Source organism: Amphibalanus amphitrite, unplaced genomic scaffold (genome assembly GCF_019059575.1).
Source record: "Amphibalanus amphitrite isolate SeventyFive unplaced genomic scaffold, NRLGWU_Aamphi_draft 000134F_arrow, whole genome shotgun sequence".
NCBI lineage: Eukaryota > Metazoa > Arthropoda > Thecostraca > Balanomorpha > Balanidae > Amphibalanus > Amphibalanus amphitrite.
Genome location: NW_024881629.1, coordinates 610,645 through 628,473, shown reverse-complemented (window position 1 = coordinate 628,473; position 17,829 = coordinate 610,645). Strand labels below are relative to the sequence as shown.

The 17,829-nt window shown below is 44.6% G+C and overlaps 1 protein-coding gene across 1 annotated transcript; it reads left to right on the top strand.

The window, feature by feature from the left end:
* The first annotated feature begins 9,763 nt into the window (after positions 1-9,763).
* Positions 9,764-17,592, top strand: LOC122382142 (proliferation-associated protein 2G4-like). The gene is made up of 9 exons (XM_043367093.1): positions 9,764-10,352; positions 13,119-13,247; positions 13,606-13,711; positions 14,735-14,897; positions 15,226-15,447; positions 15,764-15,894; positions 16,196-16,290; positions 16,740-16,867; positions 17,262-17,592. The coding sequence occupies exons 1-9, from the start codon at positions 10,262-10,264 to the stop codon at positions 17,358-17,360; spliced, it is 1,164 nt and encodes a 387-aa protein (XP_043223028.1). The 5' UTR covers positions 9,764-10,261; the 3' UTR covers positions 17,361-17,592.
* Positions 17,593-17,829: the final 237 nt, after the last annotated feature.

Genomic DNA, 17,829 nt, shown 5'->3' with positions numbered 1-17,829 from the left:
TGGGTGAGCCCCTGCGATTTCCGTCAAAATTGGTATACGGACATATTACATCCTCCTCATTACAAATATCATAAAAGTTTAGCTCGGCCCGCCATATTTTTCAAGTTACGGAGTCACAAAGTTACGGAATTTCAAGGTCATTCGGAGAGCCCCTCCGATTTTCGTCAAAATTTGTGTGCGGACACATTACATGCTCCTAATTACGAATATCATAAAAATTAGGCTCGGCCCGCACTATTTCAAAAGTTACTGAGGTTTGAATTTCAGTGAGTTTCAAACCTCATTAACTTTTGAAATAGTGCGGGCCGAGCTTAGCTTTTACGATATTCGTAATGAGGAGCATGTAATGTGTCCGCATACAAATTTTGACGAAAATCGGAGGGGCTCTCCGAATGACCTTGAAATTCCGTAACTTTGTGACTCCGTAACTTGAAAAATATGGCGGGCCGAGCTTAACTTTTATGATATTTGTAATGAGGAGGATGTAATATGTCCGTATACCAATTTTGACGGAAATCGCAGGGGCTCACCCAAATGACCTTGAAATTCAAACCTCCGTAACTTCGTAAATATGGCGGGCCGAGCTTAAATTTTGTGATATTCGTAATGACGAGCATCTAGAGTGTCCGTACACAAATTTTGACGGAAATCGTAGGGGCTCTCCCGAATGACCTTGAAATTCAAACATCCGTAACTTCGTAAATATGGCGGGCCGAGCTTAGATTTTGGGTGCATCGTAATCAGGACGTTACGTACTATCCACTGACCAAGTTTGGTCCAAATCGTAGGGGCTCACCTGATTCCGAATCTTAGATTATAGATTAGGATTCACTTACATCTAACTTGACGACCGTAAAAAAGGTAATCAATTGGAGCGAATTCCGCAAAAGCGGCTTGACCGTCGCATCAAACAAAAAAAAGAACTATTTTGATTTTGATTTCTAACAAAAGGCTTTTAACTTGCCCACTAATAAACCACCCAGTAGGATACACCTAAATTCATTCATATAAGCGACCTAACATCCAATATATTTTTCCTGATTCCAGGACAAATCTTCGTATGGCATTTCTTCGTCGCGCAATTCTTCGTCCGCATTTCTTCGTCCGCAAATCTTCGTCGGCGCATTTATTCGTGTCGCATTATTTCGTCTCGCATTTCTTCGTAAGCGCAAATATTCGTAGCGCATTTCTTCGTTTCCGCATTTCTTCGTCGGCGCATTTCTTCGTCAAGCATTTTTTCGTCCACGCATTTCTTCGTCTACGCAAATCTTCGTCCGCATTTCTTCGTCCACGCAAATCTTCGTCTGCGCATATCTTCGTCCGCAAATCTTCGTCCCCGCAAATCTTCGTCCGCAAATCTTCGTCCGCATTTTTTCGTCCACGCATTTCTTCGTCTACGCAAATCTTCGTCCGCATTTCTTCGTCCACGCAAATCTTCGTCCCGGCAAATCTTCGTCCGCAAATCTTCGTCCACGCAAATCTTCGTCCCGGCAAATCTTCGTCCGCAAATCTTCGTCCGCATTTTTCGTCCACACATTTCTTCGTCCACGCAAATCTTCGTCCGCAAATCTTTGTCTGCGCATATTTTCGTCCGCAAACCTTTGTCTGCGCTATCTTCGTCTCCGCAAACATTCGTCCACAAATGTGGTTCAATAAAACCATGAAGAAATATCAGACCATTGCAAGTGAATGACGAATTTAATGCATGGAATGGATGATCGAAACTTTTGAAGTCAGGTAGATGAGGTCATGACCACCTGACTGCAGTCAGGTGAAGCTATTGTATTTGGGAGCCGACAATTGTAACATTCCATATCATTTGTGTCCCGGACATTCTTTTTTTCGCGGTCGATGAATGACAATATAATCTCTTGTACCCTCGCCGGCAGGGCTGCGGAGTCGGAGTCGGAGTCGGTCGGAGTCGACAGTTGTGACCGGAGTCGGAGTCGGAGTCGGAGTCGATTTTAGAAACCCGAGCCGGAGTCGGAGTCGGAGTCACCGAAAATCTGTCGACTCCGCAGCCCTGCTAGGTCTGCGGAGTCGGAGTCGGGAGTTGGAGTCGGTCGGAGTCGACAATTCTGCCCGGAGTCGGAGTCGGAGTCGGAACTGGTTTTTGAAAGCCGGAGTCGGAGTCGGAGTCGCCGAAAATCCATCGACTCCGCAGCCCTGCTCGCCGGCATAGGCGGCGGAACGGGGAGGGCACCGGGGCACCGTTCCCCTCTTTAATTTTGGCCTTTTAACAGTAGCCCTATGGTCGTTGCATGGAAAGAATGGGGCTAAAAGTCGGCAGTGCCGTGCCCCCCCCCCCTAATTGAAAGTGTTCCGCCGCTACTGCTCGCCGGACCTATTTGTTTTCTACATACACGCCGGCCGAGGGGGGGCGGGTACGACCCCCCCCCCCCCCATCGCCGTTTCGCCACTGGTGGAGCTAGCGCGTCGCGGAAAAAACGAGCGTGTGCGCCGTTACGAGACGCAGAGATTAATACCCGATTTTAAGGCCTTCTAGGTCAGGGGTCGGCTTACGGCCCGCGGGCCGGATCCGGCCAGGTGGGTGACGGTTGGATCCGGCCCGCGACCATCTGACGTCCGGCCCGCGGCTGGTATCAGCGACTTACATCGTGTTCCGGCCCGCGGTTCTTTCAGAAATCGACTCCGATATAAAAGTGACTTAAATGTGCTTTGGCACAATAGTTCTTCCTTCGCACACTTCATGAGTTTATAAACACCATTTGCGGGTTGGGTTCATGTGGTGACCCTTGGTGACCTGACCTGCGACCTGACTGGTATGACCAGTGACCTCTAATAGCAACATATGTACTAGATAACTGACGCCCTATCGCTGATTTTCGACAAAATGCGCTTTACTCGGTGTTATAGCGCTTTCCCTAGAAGACCCGTGAACGGTGAAACATGTTATCTTTGACCTGACCTGTGACGTCATCGGTGACCCCGAGGTCAATGAAATTTAGCTTCCTTCCACAAATTTGACAGGGCTATCGAACGCCGTTTGAATTTTCCGGATCCGTCCAGTAGTTTTGGAGATACGGGGGGGGGGGGGGGCAAAAAAATGCCCCCCCCCCCACCGCCTGGAAGGTTAAACGAGTTGGTAGAACACGTGAAGCCGCCAAGTGCACGCAGCCAGCAGTCGTTGATGCTGCGCGCAAAAGCTGCTGACCAACCAAGTTTTGTCTTTAAGTAGCATTAGACAAAAACACCCGCAAATGGTGTTTATAAACTCATGAAGTGTGCGAAGGAAGAACTAGGTATTGTGCCAAAGGTCATTTCAGTCACTTTTATATCGGAGTCGATTTCTGAAAGAACCGCGGGCCGGAAAACGATGTAAGTCGCTGATACCAGCCGCGGGCCGGACGTCAGATGGTCGCGGGCCGGATCCAACCGTCATCCACCTGGCCGGATCCGGCCCGCGGGCGGTATGTCGACCCCTGACCTAGAAGGCCTTAAAATCGGGTATTAATCTCTGCTTCTCGTAACGGCGCACACGCTCGTTTTTTCCGCGACGCGCTAGCTCCACCAGTGGCGAAACGGCGATGGGAGGGGGGGGGGTCGTACCCGCCCCCTCGGCCGGCCTGTACCTATGTAGAAAACAAATAGGTCCGGCGAGCAGTAGCGGCGGAACACCTTCAATTAAGGGGGGGGGGGCACGGCACTGCCGACTTTTGGTCCCATTCTTTCCATGCAACGCCCATATGGCTACTGTTAAAAGGCCAAAATTAAAGAGGGGAACGGTGCCCCGGTGCCCTCCCCGTTCCGCCGCCTATGCCGGCGAGGGCACAAGAGATTATATTGTCATTCAACGACCGCGAAAAAAAGAATGTCCGGGACACAAATGATATGGAATGTTACAATTGTCGGCTCCCACAATAGCTTCACCTGACTGAGTGATCTCATCTGCCATGACTTTAAAAGTTTCGATCATCCATTCCATGCATTAAATTCGTCATTCACTTAAGATGGTCTGATATTTCTTCATGGTTTTATTCAACCACATTTGTGGACGAATGTTTGCGGAGACGAAGATAGCGCAGACAAAGATTTGCGGACGAAGATTTGCGTGGACGAAGAAATGCGTGGACGAGAAATGCGGACGAAGATTTGCGGACGAAGATTTGCGGACGAAGATTTGCGGACGAAGATTTGCGGACGAAGATTTGCCGGGACGAAGATTTGCGTGGACGAAGAAATGCGGACGAAGATTTGCGTAGACGAAGAAATGCGTTGACGAAAAAATGCGGACGAAGATTTGCGGACGAAGATTTGCGGGGACGAAGATTTGCGGACGAAGATATGCGCAGACGAAGATTTGCGTGGACGAAGAAATGCGGACGAAGATTTGCGTAGACGAAGAAATGCGTGGACGAAAAAATGCTTGACGAAGAAATGCGCGTACGAAGAAATGCGGATACGAAAAAATGCGCTACGAATATTTGCGCTTACGAAGAAATGCGAGACGAAGTTATGCGACACGAATAAATGCGCCGACGAAGATTTGCGGACGAAGAAATGCGGACGAGGAATTGCGCGACGAAGAATTGCCATACGAAGATTTGTCCGGTTACGATTTTTCCTGATTAAAGAAAATTATTGCATGATGTAACCCAAGGCCCTAAATACAAGAGCCCCGTTTACATAGGAGTTGCCAGATTCACATGCCAGCTCGATCTACTTTCAGGTGTTCGGCCTCCGCCATGTCGACAAATGCTGCGCAGCAAATACAAAATCCAGAAACGTGGTAATGGAGTGCTGGCCACCAAATAGAAAAAGCCTGCCAAGTTTATGACGCTCTTCATGTTATGTAGTTTTGATAATAAACGACGCATGGGCTTCAAATGAATTGTATGTCGTACATTTGGGCATCATATGAGTTGAATATTGCAAAGTTTTTACCCAACATTTTAGCATAAGACTAAGTTGTTTCAGAGGTGGAGATCTCGGGGGGGGGGGGGGGGTCGGGGGGGGGGGGGTCAGGACCCCCTGAAAACGAATTACTGCTATGTAAGTCAATGGTACTGCATCCAGCCCGCCTCCATCTGCCCGGCCTGGACCCCCGCTGAAATTTTGACAGATCTCCACCCCTGAGTTGTTTCCATGAAAACGATGAAAATAAAGCTGATTGTTATGTTCAATGCACTCCTTGCAGCTTATATTTAGTGGATTGCATTTATTCATATTCTGCATTCATTTATGGAAAGATCAAATATGTAACACCCCTTTTCCCGCTTACCTTCAACCTCTGAGCAGTGACATTTTCTTGATCGATTCAAAAGGCATGGAAACACCAAGCAGAAACTGAGTGCGTAAGATATTTGGTAGCAAGTATCACATACGCTCTAAATGACTTTCTAAGCGGATTCGAGAGTCAGTAATTACCTATTTAATCGCGTTGCGCTCATTCATCAAGTCAAACAAATACCTAAACCGATTGGTAGCGTCATCTAGGCGATCATAAGTGCCAAACTGCTAGTTGAAGACTTCTATTATAGATGGCACTGCTAGACAAGCCAGAGCATAAGCCAGAGGATTTTAGCATATTTACGTCTGGACAACGAGTTGCGGGGAAAAGTGCTGATTTTGCCGCAGTTTTAGGAGCCGGTTATGAGGCTGGATTTTTGGGTTACTTTTTCGTTCTGATTGCTGTATTTCATGGTGTTTGGCTTTTGAATATTTAAGTTCTTTCAGAGAAATATTAATTGCCTTACAGATTTTGTGAAAATGTTTCAGTTTTTATGAGCCGACCGCTAGAGTCCTAAAACAATACATCAGCACTACAATTATTGTAAACAAACAAATGGAGCACCATTTGGCTCCGTTCTGCTCCGTTCCAAGGCCTTTTTTAAGCTTATCTGATGGTTTTCGAACTCTTGTATGTCGTTTTGTTGTAAGTTTTGAATCTCTTGTGACTAAAGTATATCATATTAAAGAAGCATGTTGACTGAAAACAATCCCAAGTTGAAGTATACAGGAGGCTAAGAGTCCTGAGTTGTGAGTCCTGAGTAATATCAGGTTGAAGTTAGGAAATGTTGGTTGATAAACGCAAGTTGATCTGGCTCACTAATCAGCAAGAAAAAGTAAAATTTAAAGAGCTTATTGGCCGAAAACAAGCTATACTATTGAAGGAGATCAATACTGAAGAGCACGCGCAGTATCAAATCAAGCCAGAAAATGTTGGCTGATGAACGCGTATTGATGTATTGGTATGAATATTGAAATATTACTTACAGCAGCAAGATCAATGAGTGCTAACAGTCAAGTGAAAAAAATATAGAAGGAACAAACCTGGGCAGCTTTACTTTGCTATGCAGATGGTAATGTGCATTACTCAGTGTCTGGCAAATGAAACATGCGATCGTTCTATTGCTACTGGAAGAGAAAGCTTGGATCACTAAATCAGCTTTATAATGTTTAATTTGATGTTCATCATTACTTTGCATTTCTTGAAAAAAAGGATTTAAGTAAAATTGTCAATGTGACAATCCATGTAATGATGTGATCATATCATGTGTTCCGTGATGGTGATTATTGGTCTAATATACAAAAGCAAAGCTGTCAGCATTTCTTTCTGTGGATGGCCAGAAGGGACTCAGAACTTGAGAAGTATTAGTTTTCTTCACAGGGCTGGGATAAAAAGTACTGCCAGGGTAATCTTCCAGAAAGGAACTTTATTTTGACTTGGTATGAGATGTAGGCACAAGTAGGTAGGTGCTCAGTACCTATAGTTTAGTAGTTATGTAGGTTTAGTTGCGTTAGCTAATATTAGGTCATGTTAGTTTTTTTTTTAATTTGCCAAGTGTCCATAAAAATGTGACCTGATCAATTCATACCTGACTAACCTGACCTAACCTCAATCATCACACTTATTTGCAACTTACCCAAGACCTGCATAGCATTAGCACCCAGTTATAGGTACTAGGTACTCACCCTAACTCAATCTTACCTGCTAACCTTCAACTTGATAACAGTTAGCTCACCTTGCCAAACCACATCCAGGGAAACAGCCAAATGAGGAACTGGCTCATTGGGTGGCTGTTGTGAGTCTGTGCATTTTAAGTGTTTCTTCTCTGAAGCTGCTCTGCACTGCTGTATGCCATGTTAAATGCTCAGAAAAATGTGGGAAATGATAACTAAGCCAGTTTAGTGCTTTGTTCATGCTTGAGACATCAACAAGTGCAAATCCTGCGGGGGTAACAGCTATGAGCTAGGTGAGTATGTTATTTGAATATGCTGTTTGACTGTAGTAAATATACAAACAATCACAGGGTCACAGTTATATTCAATCTCCGCATAAACATACAACAAAACGCCCATAGCCTCACTCCGAGCACATAACAAATAACTTAAGCCTTTGCAAGCACAAAAATGTTTTGATTTACAGGATAGGTATACAATATATCCTCTGTCCTTGGGGATCTTGCTGCAAAGTTTGAGTTGAAGTAAGATGACTGAACTTCAGGTATGATTAACTTTTTCTTCTTAGCCACTGCTTATGTACGAGAAAGACTAAATGCTTGGTTGATCAACGCCATGAAAATTTAATGATCCATCTTCAATTCGACATGAAGGCACAAAGAAAATAGTTCCCACTTCTCTCTCCTCTTGGAATACACAAAGCAAAATATTTAAGAACTTCTTCTTAGTGGAGGGACATAGACAAGAGCAATTATCATAGCTCAAGCTTCCCTTCAAGTTAACCTCTGGCAGTTGGCACTGATCACACCGATATTCACACGGACACCTTTGATCCAAGATAAAATTGAAATGTGTAAATCTGTCTAGTCAATCATGGCAGGAACGGATGAACTTGAGGTCAATTTGATATTTTGCAATATACATCACCTTCACCTTGGAACTTTTTTGCAGGTTCGCTTCATATTTTGTAACAAACGCGCAAAAACTGCAATAAAACAGCACTATATGCTTCTGGACAAAATACAATGAAAGTAAAAACTTAGCTCTGATGGTATTCATTCTCGGCCAAAATCTAATTACAAAATATTTTATAGTAAGAACTAAATTTCGGCTAAAAACAACGCACGTTTTAAAAAAGAATCATTCCAATGACGGTCCATTATTGCGGTCCTGAAATCGCCACTATTTCCGGCCTCTCCAACGCAACTCGTTGTCCAGACGTAAATATGCAGGATTTTACCACCGCCGTGAAAAATTCCTAACCAAAGGCGCACTCCGGTCCCCTCAACATAAAACTCTCGATATTTCTCTGACCAATCAGAGTAAGCCTTGCTCGGCGCTGATTTGCTAATCAGAAAATGACGTCATTAGGGAGCCACGGCGTTCAAGCTATTTTGTGGCGGCTCAGGTGATCCACTTAGAAGTCATATTTTGATGTTTTTAGAAAAGTCTGATGAATGCTTTTATATTTTCAGAAAAGAATCCTTAATGTTGTTGTTGATAAACCCAACTTCGCTATTTTTGCCAATAGTAATAAGACAGGAAATCATCTGTTGGTGGGTCTTCACGCTAAATCTACCACCCCCAACTACGTCATCATCGTTCCTAAGCATGCTGTACTTGGCCATAACTTCGTTGCCCAGCACTAGTTAGCCTTGATTTCCGCCAATCAGAGTGCAGAGCTGTCTGCCGAGAGACAGCAGTACTCGATATTAGTGGTGGGCCAAATACTTGTTTTCTATGAGATGTTTTTCTTTAGAGCCTTTTATATCTTACTTTTGTTTATATTATATATCGCTTTATATTTTGTTTTTGTAAAGAATATCTGCATATATTGTGATTTATATAGCTTGATTTAGCTAATATGGCAAAGTGTTTACGAAGGGGTGCAGGGAGATATGGCAGCAGATATGGTGCTTGCAAATAGTCTTTGTACGCATGAAATAGTACCCCTTTTTCGAGCCGAAAATAACCTATTTATTGCAATTAATTGATGTATTATGCCTGAATTCCGAGAAAGTGCTCTTCGTAGCATTGAATACAGTCACTTGTGTAGTTGCAAAAGGTCACTGGCCAGTTTTGTGATATCTCTAAGCCAGCTAGGGAAATGTCTAAATGCTATGTAAACAGGGTTAAGGTTGCACGGACTAATTTCTACCAAACCAACCAGAATATAGTTTCATGGTTGAATATTTAAATAATTAATCAGTCAAAACTTCTTCATTATTATCTCGTAATCATTTATAAGCAATTTTATAAATATACTTTTAATTTTCTTGCCATTTACGGGCAAAATAACTTTCTTAGTATTGGGTCAACATAGTGGTGTAGCAGTAGGAACCATATCTGGCAAAACCCCAATACCTACATACAGCAGAAAAACAGCCACCAGGTGTCGCCACAGTCGCCCCACAGATGTCGCGCGCGTCGCTTATCGCCACACTACCGATTTCCATAAGGACGCATATGTACGGATATGTAAGGGAAAGTCGCCCTTAAGGATTACGCTTACATCCTTTGCCTATAAGGTCGATGTTTGGAAATTGGGAGGGGCTTGGCTATTTTCGACCACGGATATGACTTTATCACATGATGAGGAACATGCTGATAAGCGTTTAATGTGTTATAACAGCACCAAGTATTTTTAATCATTGTTCGAAAATAGCCGTTCTGTCGTATCTTTCAGTGCAAGGTGCCGTCGGTCATCCCCGACGTTACGTCACGCCGGGGATTGCCAGATTTTCCTACTAGACTTCGACGCCCCCTGATGTAACCTAACACGACGAAATCACAAAACTACCCCACTACCCCCACTACTGTATAAACAAACAAAAGCAGTGTACTTTGACGCAAGCGACGCAAGCCAGCAAGCATTAGTTTGATGCATTATCAATAAGCATCATAATTCTTTCGTTGAAAATCTAATTTTTATTTTTAATCATATTTTCTTTGATTTTCAAAACAAAAACATTTACATCGATCACTTTAACCCCTAGTTACGCTATTCACCGCTAGGTTTAGCTTATACGTTTATTTTCAGTATTTTCCCTCCTTTTTTACTTTTGCTTATTTTCATTGTATTTTGTATACTTGGCTATTTTTCATGCCTTCATTTTGATGCAATTAAAATAAAATATATTTTAACCCAAAAAATAAAAAAATAATGACGAAAAATAAAGAATTGAGATTTAGCTGCTAAAAATAACACTAGGCGTATAGCCATTGTGTGAATCAATTTGCAGAACTAAGGGGAACGCTGCACTTCTCATGCTCGCATGTTGTTGGCGGGTCGCCGTGGAGTTTTAATTTTAGTATAAGGCAAATTTTATTTGCAGAAATGGCGTCCAAGGAGGAAGATGAGCAGGAGAAGACTATTGCTGAGGATGTCGTGGTCACTAAATATCAGACGGCAGCTGAAGTTACCAACAGTAAGTTCATGGATCTTACGTTTAGGTGAAAGCATCGTGGGCGCTAGATTTGTCGAAGCACGTTGCGTCGGTTATTTTACCTAATTTCCGGTTTTGCAAATAAATTTGTTTTTTATATATTAAGCTTCCATTGTTTTTTGCATCACTTTGTCAGATGTAGTCTGCGTATGAGGCTTTGGAGCATTCAAATTTATATACAGCATATGGATTTTTTAATGCAGATCAAGATGAAAAAATCTCAGTTTATGTGGGTCAGCATTACATTGTTAACTTTATGGTAAATTTCACTTCTAGTTGTCCCCTCATCAAGTGGTTTGCATCAACAATGCAGTAGGCGGAACTATGGTCATGAGTACCCAAATATAGGAACGTTCCCATTTTTGGGAACGGAGTTCCCAAATATGGGAACGGGCGTTCCCATTTATGACAACGGAAGGCAATTTTTCGGCCGTTCGCGCACTAAAACTCAAAAGTGCATCACGTCTCAAAAAAGTGCATGCTAATTAACGTATCTACTAAATCTCCATAAAGTTATCTTTAATGTGACCGTGGAACAATGAAATTGACCGTGGAATGATATTTTTAATGATTTTTTAAAAATGACAGAATGGTGGAAATATGGGTTATACGACATTTAACATGCAATTTTAAGGAAAATGAAGCATTTTTTTAGTTTGAGGTCAACTATAATAATTTTCGCCTGGTTATGAACTTTAATACTATCGACCCCAGATGCTGACAAATGCAAGCGAAGACGCGGACGGTCCCGAGGTAATATTGTTGACTTTTGGTGTCGGGGCGGACGACCGCGTGGAACGCGAGTGAATTTACCAAACTACTGTTATAAACTCAGTTTAAGTGGTTTAAAATTATTCAGCTGTATTTTATCAACCCTGAAAGACATATTTTATTTGGATGCTAGCTGTTTAGCGTTGCTTTTAAGGAGCGTCATGAGCGTGGTTTTTGCCTTCGGTATTTTGGGGGTACGATCGTTTTGGGGGAATTTCTTTTATGCATGTCGCCCTGTGTGGCTTATTTATAATTTTTATGCTGATTTTGATCATTTCTCGTGCCCATCCTACCAGGCTTTTTGCCACTTACACTCATTAAGAAAGGAAAAAAGTAGATTTTTATTGGGACTAGGTGTTTTGAGAGTGAAACATCTCAGCGTTCCCATTTTTGGATACTTACTTGTGCTCGTCAACTATCAGTGTTAAACAGACAGGTGCTTTACATGCCTCCACCCTCGGCGGGGACGGTGTATATAGGCATGGAAGACCTTGTTGAACATCGCTGAGCGTTGTGAATTACGTAATCCTGCAGAGGGGGGCGTGCCCGCTGCGGGATCGACGGGAATTGAATAAGACACAGAAGACCCGGCGAAACATGCGGCGGTCTTGCAGGAAAGGTCATCTTATGATTGTTGCGTTAACAATGACTTGCGGCGTTGGACGTGATGCTTGTTAATGAAAAGAGCCCGTGAAAGGCGTCGGTGAAATCGTTCCCAATTTTGGGTACGCCGTTCCTATAATAAGGAACGCTTGCAGCGCCAGTGTACGAGAGCGTTCCCAAATTTGGGCACGCGGCCCGGGTGGTGGACTGCTTTAGAAACAGAGGAACGATTTGAAGCTACGATGGGCCTTACAATATCAAACTCTTTCCCAACAATATTGAGACAAATATCAGGCGGTTCACGATCGTTCTATATTTTTTGGACGTCATTTAACGGTTCTTCTTCTTGTTTTAAACAATGCCTACATGGCGTTCCCATATTTGGGTTTATCGTTCCCAAACATGGGAACGAAAATGCGTTCCCAAAAATGGGCACGCTTGACCATAGTTCCGCCTACTGAATGGTATGCGTTGTGGGCAATGTCGCTCACTGACATTTATATGGCTCCATATGTTTGTAGATCATTTCTGGCTAGTTAATTTACTGTAACTTTAGCCAAAATAATTTAAAATCTGTTAAAATTTCCATTTGGATCATAATTTTACATAAATTAACATTGATGAGATAGTTGATAAATGCTACGCAACCTCACTTTCAAATCTGCATGACTTCATGTAAATATACTTTCCTGCAATTTTTCATGCCTTTCAGAATGAATAAAGATAAGATAGCAAGTTTATTAACTCAAATATCATATATGCAGTTTAAATTGTAATTTTGTTCTTTCATAATAACATGAGTACTGAATTCCTAATATGGTTCACGGCAAATAAGTGTGTAACTGAGTGCCAGTGTTTTGCTTGCTTAGTAATCTTGATACCATACTCTTGACAACTTGTTTTCAGTTGTTTTTCTTCATATAATTTGTCTGCTTTAAAAGCAGTTTTATTGCCTAATTTAACTTCCAATATTATATCTACTTGTGAATTTATTGACCCTGGTACATAAACCCTGCAAATGTTTTATTGAAAACCAGTTGACAATATAGGCACTAAAATTTTGCCAGCATTTTCTTTTAAGTAGAATACATTTGGGAAAGTTGACTGGCAGCAATATCTAAATGAATTAAAAAGCCATTTTTCAACACATTAATTTTACATTGGGAAGATGTAACCTACCTATTTTATGAATGGCTCTTTCCTTGTAGCATTTACTCCTAACTAGGATAAATGAATATGCTTACAAATGCTGGTATAAAATGTAAAATATTTTCTGTTTGGCATAATGTTTATATGGTATTATGTCTAAGCATTACTATCAAGCATTAGCAAACATGGCAAATTGATGTACTATATCATGTGTGTGATTCACAGAGGCCCTGAAAGCAATCATTGCAAAGTGTGTTGCTGGAGCTTCAGTGAGGGAGCTTTGCAAGGCAGGAGATGCCTGCATGGAAGAAGAATTGGCCAAAGTCTACAGAAAAGACAAGAACCTCAAGAAAGGTAACTTGTATAGCATGCAATCTGTATTAGCTGTTTACAAGGGTGCTAGTTTATCTATTGTAAATTAAAGATAAACACGTTTGTACCAGGCACCATTGATTTTTAGGTCATTAGGTCAATGACCATGAATAAGATTAAACATCTGATTCTCTGATTCTGAGGTTCATTGACATCACAAACATTTTGGTATGTTATCTGTCTGCATCTGCTTTGTTCCAATAGATAAAACACCTGTCGTGTTTCTCATTTCAATTTACCTGTGTGCTGACATCTGGTTGCACACCTTACATCACACCCACCAATCGGGACATGTGCCAGCGCTGATGGCCGTGACTGACGCGTTCTGCTCGTGGGCCAGGTATCGCGTTCCCGACGTGCGTGGCCGTCAACCACTGCATCGGTCACTACTCGCCACTCAACTCGGATCCGGATACGACGCTGGCCGACGGAGACCTGGTGAAAATGTCAGTTTAGATGCAGACATACCTCAGATGCAGCCATAAACAGCCACCAACGACTAGCTCAGACAGTTAAAAACGACCTGATTCGCCTTTAGTCATTTATGCTAAAAAAATTCGCAGCAAAGACGGTCATCTCCCGCTTAAAACGACGTCCTGGGTGGTGTTTCATCGAAGCTGCCAGCGCGCTGCCAGCCCACGTGGCAATTTGGGTTTCCATGCAAAACAAGCCCATAGCTCCAATACTACCACAAGTATGACATCAGCTCGCGAAATGCGCTGGCGGCGTCGGTGAGACACCGCCCTTGACATACAAGTAATACTTCCGGATAATTTTACAGCTTGGATATAGGTGTCGCTGTTTGTCGGTCGCGGCCGCTTGGCTTCGGCCGCATTCCAGTCCCCCTCCCCCTCCCCCCACTGGACTTTCCTCCAGTGGGGAGGAGCTGTCGGACGGGGGAGTTGGGCGGTTGTTGCGTGACTGGAAGCTGAGATGGTTTCTTACCGCCGTGACTGGGCGTGGGCAGGTCTCTTGGGTCTGCTGGCCAAAGATACGCATCTACGACCTCCCGCGGTTTCTGTGCAGTGTGAGGTTACTAATGTCAGTAGATGTTTGCTATAGTTTGTAGATGTTTGTTACAAGTAGCCAGCAGGGCTGTGGAGTCGATAGATCTTCGGTGACTCTGACTCTGACTCCACATCCCTGTTAAAAGAACTTACTTTTGGTGATGTTTTATGTGGCGTCATGTTGATGGAAGCTGAGTGATTGTTGATGGAAAGTGGAAACTATATTCTATGGTGCTACTTTATTTTCATGTTGGCTGATCTAGACAAGATGCAAGTTTTTAGATGCCACAGCTGACCTAAATCTAATTGGGATAAAAGTCCCCGATAATGATCCTGGAGAGTGGTGACCCATGACCCGTGTGGTGAAGCTGGCTCGCACCCACGTGGTGACTGCAATTGTCTCCGTGCTGTGTACCCCACGCGTTACCGGCTGGCACTGACGCCCACCCTCCGCCTCCGCAGTGACCTGGGCAGTCACGTGGACGGCTTTCCGGCGGTAGTGGCGCACAGTCTGGTGGTGGGCGCCGGTAAGGAGAACAAGGTGACGGGTCGCAAGGCAGATGTGCTGCTAGCCGCCCACTACGCCTTCGAGGCGGCGCTCCGGCTCACCAAGCCTGGTCAGGAGGTCAGTGAAATGACGGAGAAGGCCTGTTGCGACGGGGAAGGTTTATAGTGTGGTGTGAACGGTTGCATAATGTTAGTTTTTTCATAGGCGCAAAATGACCTTGTAGTCGGCGTGCCCCTAACCCCCAACAAACAAACAACAACAACCAGTTTTTTTCCTGTCGATGCCACGCTCGTTAGTAATTGTTACAACAGCGTTTATGTGATCAACTCTGGCTAATCGTGGTGCTCCGGTGGTGATATGATCTTGTCGGTCCTCCGCACCTAGAAACTTGTGTCGTCCGCTCACTGAATCGACCCTGTTACCATCATCTTGTCTGTGTCGGCAGAACTACACCGTGACCGACATGGTGACCAAGATCGCCAGCGAGTTCAAAACGAAGCCGATCGAGGGCATGCTGTCGCACCAGCTGAAACAGAACGTCATCAACGGCGAGAAGACAATCATCCAGAACCCGAACGAGGGACAGCGGAAGGAGCACGAGAAGTGCGACTTTGAGAAACACGAGGTGTACGGTCTCGACGTACTTATCTCCACCGGCGAGGGAACGGTACGTCAGGTGGAACGCTATAGACGGGCTGGAGGTGGAGGTCGGAGAGCGAGGGACGAAAACAGGCCGGGAGGGATTGTGCGATGACAGGCTGATGAGAGGTCAATAGTTTGCGTTTTTGGAAGCCAAAGGACGGCATTGCACGTGTGTGACCGCCTCTGCAAAACACTTTGAGTGTAGAAAGGGCTGTTTTGTGATGTCGGCAGTGCACTTATGTAAAAGCGAAAGTAAGGGTAACTAACTAGTGCGTCATGTATAAAATATAGGTGAAGCACTTTTGCCGTGTAAGCCGACTCATATTCGCTACATTTGACAGGCACGGGAGCTAGACGCACGCACCACAGTCTACAAGAAAACCGACGAAGTGTACAGTCTCAAAATGAAGACATCACGCGAGTTCCTCTCGCAAGTCAACAAGAAGTGTGGTACCATGCCGTTCAACCTCAGGTGCGTTCGCAGTAACTGCGTTTATTATTTTTGTGTGGCCGAGTTTCCGTTGATGACGACATTCAAACACCATCGCGTGATGGCCACATGCAGTCAGCAGCCGCAACATAAGGTTGTCGAGGTGTCAGAGTCCATTCTTGGTGAAACGTTGGTTTCAATCAATAAATCCTAAACTCGTCTGCAGCGGAATACGATAAGCACGAACGGGATAGGGTTGTGCAATGTGCTTTGTGCAGCTATGTAAATGTGAGTTTCTGGCTTCTGCTGCGTCTGACGACTGGACTCTACTCTCCTCCCACAGGATAATGGACGACGAGAAGAAGGCGAAGCTAGGCGTGGTCGAGTGTGTCAACCACAGGTTAATAGAGCCGTTCCAGGTCCTCTACGAAAAGCCAGGTGCGTATCGGCTGTCCGTGGGTCGATATCGAGTCCTGTACAGGACTGTGAGGCTCGCGTCTCAATGTTTACTGTTGCGTCACGCGTCAATAGTAACTGCACCGTCCTGCACGATAAGATAGCGCGTCGCTCTGCAGATTCTGAAGCCTGCACCGGACGTGCAAGGCTTGGACTAACTATCTATATCGACATCGTTCAACTTATCATTGGAACATAACAATTTGTGTGCGTGTGGGAGGAAGTTCTTCGAGAAATGGGATATTGTGCTCTTTACATCTTAAATTCTGCTCGAAGCGTGTACCGTCAAAAAAAAAAAATGCATTTCACCAAACGAACGCAGTTGTATGAATCGGATGCTATTCTCACAATCTCATGCCGGGATATTTTGGGAAAGAGCACGTTTCACCCGAGCTGACGAGCCGATCACCGGCCCCTTCCGTTTCCCGCAGACCAACTGGTGGCCCAGTTCAAGTCGACCATCCTCCTGATGCCCAACGGCACGCGCAAGATCACCGGAGTGCCCTTCGACCCGGAGACGTGTCAGTCAGAGCACTCGATCCAGGACGAGGACGCCAAGGTACGCCTGGGGAAGAGAAGGCGGGAGGGATCGGACTGGTCAAGCTAAGGCATAGATAACGTGGCCGAAATGGAACCAGAATGCGTTTGTAAAAATATGGCATTGCTTTTTTCATTTTGCGACAGTTTTTTTCTGGAAAAGTAATTGCAGCAGTTTTACCGCTATTTTGCCTGCAGTGTGTCCATCGTAGGAACTTTTTTGCTTCCTGATGAACGTGTTAGGCTTGTGTGTGTCAATTCACCGTTTCTTGTCAGACCGTCAAAGGCTTAAGCAAACTTAAGCTTTAGCAATTTTTTCCGCATTTTCGATCCATTTTTACCCGATATCATCCATTTTATGGGCGGGCGTCACATGCGTTTTATATCGTCACACTCACCAATTGCTCTCTTCACAGTCCCTGCTAGCAACTCCGCTCGACAAGAAAAGTGCCAACAAGAAGAAGAAGAAGGCGTCCGGCGCTGCGCCGCAGGCGGTGCCCGTGTCCAAGGACTAGCGGCGTGGCGCCGCGCGCGCCGAGGTCTCTCCCTGCTGCTCTCCTCCGTGGCCCGCCGGTGCGACGGTCCGCCACTGCCGGCCGCGCCGGCCACAGGAACAGTACAACGCCACCGCTGGCCCGCGCCACGAGCGAGCATCAATCCATACTGCTTCTGTGCTAATAAGGTGTTTGGTTGGTTTGGCTCTTTTACATCACGCAACAGGAGGAACAATAAAGGGATTTTGTGAAAGTGTTTTCTCAACTTGGAGAGGTTGTGGTTCGCTGGCTGATTAAAGATTCCAGGAGGGTTGTTTCTTTTTAGCGATGGGCGTTGGCGTGCATGGAGGTGGTCAGATGGTGGTGAGGGTTTCGTTTCAACTCTTCGCAAAACAGCTGCAAAGTTTTTTCGTTCTGACATGCTCTTTTGTTCGCCGAGTTAAAATGTTTCTAACCTGGCTCGATCTTACTTGATCAATGACTGACTGTG